The following is a 10,007-nucleotide window of genomic DNA, read 5'->3' as shown; positions in this document are numbered from 1 at the left end:
TTTCCTATTCAGTGGATCTGTTATCTGCATTTAGCCAGATTCCTGGAATGTGCCAACACTGGCTCCAATCTGGCCTGGTTACTCTCTAGATCTGCCACACCGTGGTCATTCCATCCTGTGTTCACTGTCGCTTGAACTTCGTGTCTTCTTTTTGCTAGACTCTCTTGGCACACGAGAACATATCTTCTAGTTCCTGCCTAAGACAAGGCGCAGAAGAGGTGAATGTGTGAGTCCTCTACTTCATGAAATGTTTTTATCGGCTCTCACACTTGAATATTATTACATTGGATGAGTACAGAAATCTAAGTTGAATTTCACTTTCCCTCAGAACTTTGAAGGCAAATTGGTGTCCTCTTCTGCAAGCAATAGCTTGGGAGAAGTACAATGACAATTGATGCCTGTCCTTTTTGATGTGACCATCTTTTCTGTCCTCTCTCAACTTTTTTTCCCCGTGTACTGAAATTTCACCATGAGGCTTCACATGGGTTGTTTTTGTTTGTTTGTTGGTTGGTTTGTTTTCTTCATTTGCTGGATGTTCAATGGTCCATTTAAACCTAGAGACTGAAGCCTGAGCAATTAAAAACTTCTTTTTTTGGTAATTTTCTTTTGTCCATTTTATTGTGGACTCTTTATGTAATTCTTATTACTTGGACTGATTGGACTGGTTCTTATATTTTCTTTCCTATTTCTCATGTCTTTGTCCATTTGTTTTACTTTCTGGAAGAATCCTTAGCATTCTAAGTCTTCTGTTGAATCTGATTTTTAAAATTTGTTATCATGTATTCAAGATCTTTCCTTTGTTCTGTTCCTTTTTAATAGCATCTTCTTGCTTTGTGGAAGCACATAATAAAAAAAATAGCTCATCATATATCATCTCCTATATGCCCGACACTGTGCTGTTTCACACTTACCAACTCATTTACTCTTCACAAAACAATGTAAGAAAGATACAAATAGTATCTATGTCTTAGAGATACGAAACTAAAAGAAGAGCTTCAAATCAATACCCTCAGTAAATTGAAAAGGGCAAGAATACTGAAATACGCTGTGGGTGGCAATAAAGCACATGACCAAAATGTGTTGCAATTGTCTGCCCTCTGATGTTCCTTCTTTTGGTATCCTTGTTCTTGGGTATTTTCATTTGTATTTTAAAAATTCCTTTACCAGAATTTGAACATGGTCAATGGATTATCTTCACCTGGAAGTTCACAGTATTTCTTTTTGTCCCGTATTTCCATTGAAAGCTGATTATCTGGACAAAAACTTCTAAGTCCGATATGAACCACGGATTTGAAGTAGTTTACATTTCAAATAACGCTTTTTTTAAAAAAATGGTCTATGTTACTTTTTGTAAGTGATTTAAATATTTTTTTATTAGTTTGGGGATATGAAAAACAGTTTGGAGAATGTAATCAATAAGGTTGTAAAGATTTTGTAGGGTGTCACATGGGCACTTGTCTTATTAGGGAGCCCACTTCGTGGACGGTGTAGATGTCTGACCACTGCACTGAATATCTGAAGGTGATTCAAGTATTTTTAAAAATCATACTTTTTTCTTAATATTAGAATCTTTTAAACAATTACCATGAAAAGGAGTATTACGTCTCTTAAATCCAATAACAACTACAATGCTCATTCTAGTGATACACAGAAATTAACAGTGATTTAAAAAAAGGAAATTTTCTTAAATACACGCTTTATGCACTTTGGCTTACTCAGAACTGTGACTTGCTTTTTTCCTCGCATGGTACATCTCTGAACGATATTTTAGATCATGGGGTTTCGTGCTGCAACACAATATTCCCCAACAGCATTAGAGTGCTAGGAAGAAACGTCGACCATGCTGAAAGCAGATAGAGCAGTGTTTATATGAACTTAGAGAGACCGTCAAAGATAAAACATAATGAGAACTTGTCTAGGGACACCATGTTTCACCTACAGTTTAGGAATATTATCATCCCACTTATTTATGCTAAGAACTCTGAAGTTGTTTTACAATCTTCCACATGATCTCCCAAATTAGTTTAGAACCAATTCTGCTTCTAAAACCCAATCGTGCCCTCTCTTCTCACATTCTCACGGTAATACTCAAATTCAGACTCTAATCTCTCCTGTGCTAACTTGACTGGTCACCCCCTACACCCACTGAAACCTGAGTGGTTTTGCAAAAGCGCATGCTAGCCCACACGGCTCTTCTGTTAAAATATATGAACCCTTTACTCATTCTCCAGGATGAAGACTAAATTCCTACACGGGGTATTGAGGCTTCCGAAAAGAATGCTGCCAAGAACTCAGCAGACTGCAGACTGAGGTTCAGTTGAGCAAAACTTTCAGGGTGTACTTCTTCTGCCCAAGATTTCAAGATGGCTGTTAGTACACACATAAGGCATGCCCGTGTGTAGAGTAGGGATTTCGTGCCCACGGAGGACTGAAGTACTATTATTATAAACCCTGCAATGCTGTCTAGGTGTTGAGGATACAAGGGAAACAAAAGAGCATGCCCTACATCACGTAGCTCACAGTATAGGAGACAGACAAGTAATAGAGAGACCATAATATTAATACAACGCAAGCACTAAGAACGCGTAGATGGAGTAACTAAGAGTCGTAACACTTCCGCTGTGACGTCCATCTATAGTCGAATGATATTTCCATGCTGCACCTTAACTGTATTTACTTAAAAATAGAAATACTGTAATTATTGACACATTTTGGAGAACAAACTGGAAATCAATGTAACGTCTTGAAAAGGATAAGAAGGGGGAATGACTGGGGCAATAAAGAGATCAGGGAAAACATCCTTAAAGAAATGATGTTTGAGCTAGGACTGAAAGATGAAAAGTCCGTCAAGTGAAGGGGGGAGAAAGAGTATCCTAATAAGAAGGAATAATGTGTACAAAGGCTCCGGGGAGGGAGAGGATACTGAGACTTTGAGAACTAGAAAAAAGGTCAGCATGGTTTGGGAGAAGATAGGGAACTGGTCATGGAATAAGATGAGGCTAGAGCACTGAGCTATATAGACAATGGCTTGGATAAGGAAGATGAGACATGAGCTTGCTGCTGTCGTCTAGGCCAAAAATGAAAGGAGCGCAACACGAGCAATGGAGGAATCCAAACCACAAAGATTTAGGAAGTAGGATAGAAAGTAGGACATGGAGAAATTTTGTGATTCAGGGAGCATGTGGGTAGCAAGTGTTCTTCCTGACAAAGCAAATTTGTCAGGGCTATGACACGGTGATTCATTCTGATTCCTCCAAAGAGTGCGCCGAAGGATTGGACCTACTCTATGCCCTGGTCAGGACTGGTTTCGAAAATTATCTTGCATGTATGTCAAGACCACTGATGGCTCTTGCTTAGAAGGCTAAGAGAAGGCAGAAATTGAAAAAATGAAATACAAGTTGCTTGAATGTAGGGGATTTATCCAAATGATCTGAGAGTGCCCAGCCCGGCACATAAAATGTGCTGACGTATGTTTTTAGAATTAGTTTAAGATTAATAACAAGGAGAGAGAATGAAATAATTCATCCCCTCATGGAATAAGGAGCCTTACACCATTTAAGGTATTTGACTGCTGACGGCTTCCAAGCCCATCTCCAGCTTCTCTTTGTGTCCCATACCTGGGCAGGCTGATAAGAAAGCACACTGGTTCCCTCCCTGGACACAGGAAAAGTCAGGGCTACTCACTCCCACTCTCTCGAGCCATTCAAGCCATTTTCAGACCAGTTTGGGAACCTGCCTTGCTCTCTCTAGAAGTCTCCTTATGTGAGTAATAAATGTCTTTGCATGCTGTGGGAGGCGTGTGACATCAGTTATCTTGACATGCAAACTGATTTTTGATGGGGTCTGTCTGATCCCCACAGATTAAATCGAATGCCTTGGAAGTCGGACTGAGTTAGCGCTTACCAAATATTTCATAAGCTCCACTACAATTGCCAGTGTCTTTACGTTCAATGTGGGGCCATGAAACTAACTCTGGCCTAATGCACACTGAGCAAAAGTGAACGTGTCATTTCCAGGCGAAGGCAGTTAAAAACTAGACTTTTCTTTCCAGGTCAATGCAACCTTACAGGTCACACTATGTAGCGATGGAGGACGGCTACCTAACCTGAATTAGGTTGTAATCCAAGCAAGAAACAAGTTATTGTGTTACATCACTGAGATTTGGGGGTTTACCTTTCCTTCAGCGTAGACTATACTCATCTGATGAAGGTATACTGAATTAGGCCAATTCAGCAATATACAGCTCTAAGCTTCCACAAAGTGATGTTCAAAATAGTTCATCAAAACCACTTATCAAGCTTTCCGCGCGGATAGCGCTCTCACAAACATGGTGAACGTTCCTAAAACCCGCCGGACTTTCTGTAAGAAGTGTGGCAAGCACCAGCCCCACAAAGTGACACAGTACAAGAAAGGCAAGGATTCTCTGTATGCGCAGGGAAAGCGGCGTTATGACAGGAAGCAGAGTGGTTATGGTGGGCAGACTAAGCCAATTTTCCGCAAAAAGGCTAAAACTACAAAGAAGATTGTCCTGAGGCTTAAATGTGTTGAGCCCAACTGCAGATCTAAGAGAATGCTGGCTATTAAGAAATGCAAACATTTTGAACTGGGAGGAGATAAGAAGAGAAAGGGCCAAGTGATCCAGTTCTAAGCTTCATATTTTTATCGTGAAGACAATAAAATCTTGAGAATGTTTGTTTCATGTGGTTGGTCTTTTGGGGAGGGAAATAAACTAGTGTCGTTAATAAAATTTCCATTGAAAAATTAAAAAAAACAAACAAAAAAACACTTATCAAAAAAGATGGACACTTCTAAGGTAAGCGTATCATTGTATTCTTTATGTGTCATTCACTTAAAAAGGGGAACAGAGATATATGCCATAAACAGGTAAATTTATCGCTTCAAATGAACTTTTCTATGATTTTCCTTGGAGATATTAAGGACTGAAATTGTTGATAGCATAAAAACATGGAACTGTTTTACTATATTTCATTATTAACCTAAGTTCAATAATGGTATTTTTCTACACAGTACTATGAAGCAGTAAGAAATCCACTTATATTTCAATCTTATGTCCTTAAAATGTTAGATACAAGAACAAAATTATTGTATGATAATTTAAACATGTCACTCTCTTTATCTTAAATTTAAGGTAAAATCTGTTTTTTAGAGAAGAATAAAACCAAAGACTTTTTACACTGCAATCAAATCTATTATTTGTAGTATTCTGTCACAGTTTAAAGTCAATGTCAACATTTATCTCCTGTATTTTTCTATCCAACACTGAACAACTGAAATCTTCTTTGTTTAGAGATTTTTTTTAAACTTCAAACCGAATATCCTTTTTTTTTTAAAAATTTATTAGGGTGACAATTGTTAGTGAACTTACATAGATTTCAGGTGTACAATTCTGTATGACATCATCTATAAATCCCATTGTGTGTTCACTCAAACTGAATATCTTGATCAATGTTGTCCAAAACGATTTGTTGATGCTTCATTCAAACACATTGACATATATTCTGTCCTCCATGACAGTTTGTATTGATCATGCGCAAAATAATTATTACAATAGAGTCTATCTAATTATTCGAACACTATTTCAACTCAACACCATAAGGAAGGAAGGAATTCTGGTTTTAAACACGTATCACAAAAACTCCTTTAAACATAACTGTTTTACTGTCTGGTTATCTATTCTGATATAATACTGATATCCTTATCTAGCTTAGCAAATGTATCTTTGTATGACATCTGGCAGGTCTCTCCCTCTGTAAATTACGTATTTCTGCACAAAGAATTAAGGTATCCATCCAGGATGTCCAACTTTACATTTTATTAATAGTTTTTCAGCTCTTAGAATCTTTGTCGTCTCCTCCCCTGACCTTGCCAGAGAGTATTTTAAAATCAATGTCTATCTTAATTTCTATTATAATCCTTCTGTCTTCATCTTTGATTGCTGTAACATTTTTCTACTTCAATTTCACTTGGTCATCTTTTTTTTCTGCTTTCTCTATCCAAAATACTTACTGGTAGCTAGCAAGAATCACCAGTCGCTTTTTGACATCCAACTCATTTCCATTTCTCTTATAAAAAATTCCCCTTGTGCCTCTGTGTTCATGTCTTAGTCCCATTCATATTCAGTAAACACTTTAAGCTCCATCCACAGGCACAGAGGTAAAATTAAGCATCCATATTCTGACCTTAGGCTTCGTAGCACATTAATTCTATTTACATGGTTACTGAGATATATAACCACCGTGTTTCCCCGAAAATAAGACCTAGCCGGACCATCAGCTCTAATGAGTCTTTTAGAGCAAAAATTCATATAAGACCTGGTATTATATTATATTATATTATATTATATTAGACCCGGTCTTATATTATAGTAAAGTAAGACCTGGTCTTATATTAATTTTTGCTCCAAAAGATGCATTAGAGCTGATGGTCCGGCTAGGTCTTATTCTCAGGGAAACAGGGTATGACTTGTTAGATGTGTCATATACATAGATACCATTACCTCAGTGTTTCTCAACTAGGTCATCTTAATTTCTAGCTATTAGGCTCAAACATCATTCCTATAGAAAAAAACTACCAATCTTTTTCAGAGATTGCCATATTCAACTCATTTCCTGCATATCTCTAGAGTTACTCTCTACAGTCTCCCTGACACATACCTCAGTTGTCATCTGATCTATGTGGTATTTCACACCTCTGTGCCTTCACATATGCTGTCCCCACTGCTTGGCATTCCCTTCTCTCATTTTCCGGCTGAAAATACTCATTTGAAGATTCAACTCAAGTATCACCTCTTCTGGAAAGTTTTCTGTAAGTCTCAGTTGGGATGCCCTCCTCTTCACTCCCAATGCAGCCTGCATCCCTACCACAGCACTTGCCACATGGTACCATCTTTGTTTCCTTCCCTGTCTTTCCCACTGGAATATACTCTTTCAGGGCAGGTACTGGGCCTTTTAGCATTTATACCTACAACCTAATCTGGTGTATGAGTCACATAAAATTATCAATAAATACTGAGTGACTCATTTCAGATTAAGTGTTCTTTATTTACTTTGAAAACATACCAGGTCTGACAAGTTCGAGAACTCATCCTAGAAAATGTACTACATACCTCATTGCTGAATATCACTATGGTCACCTTCGAAGTACTCCCCTTGGGAAGCTATGCACTGACGCCAGTGCCTATTTTGGAACTCTTTTTCTGGAATGGCCATCAGAGCTGTCGTCATATTACCCTTGATGTCCTGAATGTCATCAAAATGTCTTCCTTTCAATATTGCCTTTATCTTCGGGTAAAGAATGAAGTCATTGGGGGCCAGATCAGGTGAGTAGGGAGGGTGTTCCAATACAGCTATTTGTTTACTGGCTAAAAACTCCCTCACAGACAGTGTCGTGTGAGCTGGTGCATTGTCGTGATGTAAGAGCCATGAATTGGTGGCGAAAAGTTCAGGTCGTCTAACTTTTCCCCACAGCCTTTTCAGCACTTCCAAATAGTAAACTCGGTTCACTGTTTGTCCAGTTGGTACAAATTCATAATGAATAATCCCTCTGATATCAAAAAAAGTTAGCAACATTGTTGCAACAAGTTCACAAACTTAATTGTCAGACCTTGTGTTTTGTTTCAGGGTAGATCACGGGCCTTTTAGCATTTATACGTACAACCTAATCTGGTGTATGAGTCATAAAATAGTCAATAAATACTGAGTGATTCTTTTCAGATTACCTGTTCTTTATTTATTTTGGAAAGATAGTATCATCCCTTTCCCCTATAAAATAATGAGAGCATATGTATTCACCTTTAAATTAAAGTGAATTAAACCACATTTGCTTTATTGTGGTAAAAAACACAATATTAATAACCTTCTTAACAATTTTAAGTGCACATGACAATAGTGTTAACTATATGTACGTTACTGTACAACAGGTCTACAGAACTTTTTCAATTTACAGGACTGAAACTCTATGCCAATTGAACACAACTCCCATTTCCCCTCCCCTTCCTGCTGCTGGCAACCACCACTCTACTTCCTATTTCTGTCAGTTTGATTACTTTAGGTATCTCATAGAAGTGGAATCACACAGTACTTGTCTTTTTTTGTGAGTGACTTGTTTCACTTAGTAGCATAATACCCAGAAGTGGCATTGCTGGGTTTGCATTAACATGGCATATTTGTCAAATGAATGAACCAATATTGATACATTATGTGAACTGAAGTTCCTACTTTACTTGGACTTCCTCAGTTTTCCCTAACATCCTTTTTCTCCTCTAGAATTCCATCCAGCGTTCTACATTACATTTACTGGTCATGCCTACTTAAGCTTCTCTGTGTTGTGACAGTTTCTCCGACTGCCCTTGTTTTTGATGACTTTTAACGTTTTAAGCAGGACTGGTTAGGTACTTTGTAAAATGTCCTTCAATTGGTATTTGTCTGGCTGGTTCCTCATGATTACACGGAGGTAATGAGTTCTTTGGAGTTCAACCACAGAGTGCCATTCCCATTACGTCATGGCTACATACCAGCAACATGACTTATTAATGTTGACATTAACTTGATCACCTGGCTCATGTGGTGTTGGTGATGTGTCTCCACTATGAAATTACTCCTTCTTCGTCCTTTACACGATGCAACTTTTGTAAGAAAGTCTCTGTGCACAACTCACAAGAGGTAAGACGTTAATGGCCAAAATCCTGAAGGGTGGATCTTCTACATAAATTTTTAAAAATTCTTCTGTATGAGCTATTTGTTTATTCTTCCCCAAATTTATTCATTCAATCACTTAGTTATGTAAGTATGGACTCGTGGACATTTATTTTATATTTTGAGTTATAATTCAATAGTAATTTATTTAGTTTCTCAAATTATTTCAGCTTTGGCCATTTAAGTTGGCTCCTGTGTCTCTTTTGTATACATCCATCATTCATTGTGTATGTGTGTGTTTGTTTAGCATATTCTTTATTTCTGCCACTATATTATAAGATGCCCCAGGGTTCATCTTGTATATCCCCTCCACCAGTCCTAGAACCAGCCACGTCTCTAAGGAACCCTGGTTCCATTTTTTTTTTCCCCAGAACAATATCACAAACAAGACCTAGGTAAGCACAGAAGTACTCATTGCTACTAAGGTAGCATTGCTTCTAGGACCTTCATCTAACCAAAAAAGAAGATATAACTGTGTATACTAATCCATGTGTGTACACGTATCTATAACTATTTCTATGTGTAACCATCTGTCTCTATAACAGCTGAATATGAGTTCATACTTATGTATCCAGCTAATAATTTTTATATCACATGGATCATTCTAGCCTCCTTCCCTTGTTTATCTGTAACCTCCTTACTCCAACACTGAGAAATTTGCTCCCACCGTGAACCATCCATTTACTTAATTGTTTGATTCCAGCATGCATGTAAAGTGGTTTCAGAATTGCTACACATACCAGCATGGGAACCAACTTGACCAAATACAGTGCTGTTCTTACGTATAGTTGCTTTTGCCTTTAGTCTTACAGAATCCCCATTTCCAAAGTTACTTAGCTTATTCTTCCAACCACCCCTTCTGTGAAGCCTCTAATATATTTATAATACAGTTAGGTTATGCTGTCACATTATGCATTTCATTTTGGAATCCTCCAGCCTCCTAAATGACTTTCAAAATTTACATGCATTAAAGTTTACTCTTAATTCTGTAAAGTTTTACAAGTTTCGACAAATGTTTAATGCTGTGTATTCACCAGTAGAATATCTCACAGAATAGTACACTGCCACTATAGGTTCATCTCTGATAAAAAGAAAACTGTATTAATATATACCTATATGTATACAAAGGGTGTCAAAAAATGTATACACATTTAAGAAAGGAAAAAACTATTAAAATTGTAATACTCAATATATACCAATAACAAAAGATGAATACAAGTCACGTTTGACTTCTGCCATTACAAGAGGTGCTCAAAGTGGTTCCCATCAGTGTCCAGACACTTCTGATTACGG

The 10,007-nt window shown here is 37.6% G+C and overlaps 1 protein-coding gene across 1 annotated transcript; it reads left to right on the top strand.

The window, feature by feature from the left end:
* Positions 1-4,315: 4,315 nt before the first annotated feature.
* LOC308494600 (large ribosomal subunit protein eL42-like) lies at positions 4,316-4,648 on the top strand (the record flags this gene model as incomplete). Its single annotated transcript, XM_081042462.1, has 1 exon — positions 4,316-4,648. Exon 1 carries the CDS (start codon positions 4,328-4,330, stop codon positions 4,646-4,648), a length of 321 nt encoding a protein of 106 aa, XP_080898588.1. The 5' UTR covers positions 4,316-4,327.
* Positions 4,649-10,007: the final 5,359 nt, after the last annotated feature.

The sequence above is a fragment of the Rhinolophus hipposideros genome (assembly GCF_964194185.1).
Source record: "Rhinolophus hipposideros genome assembly, chromosome: X".
In the NCBI taxonomy this organism is placed as follows: Eukaryota; Metazoa; Chordata; class Mammalia; order Chiroptera; family Rhinolophidae; genus Rhinolophus; species Rhinolophus hipposideros.
This window is presented reverse-complemented; position numbering and strand designations above follow the sequence as displayed.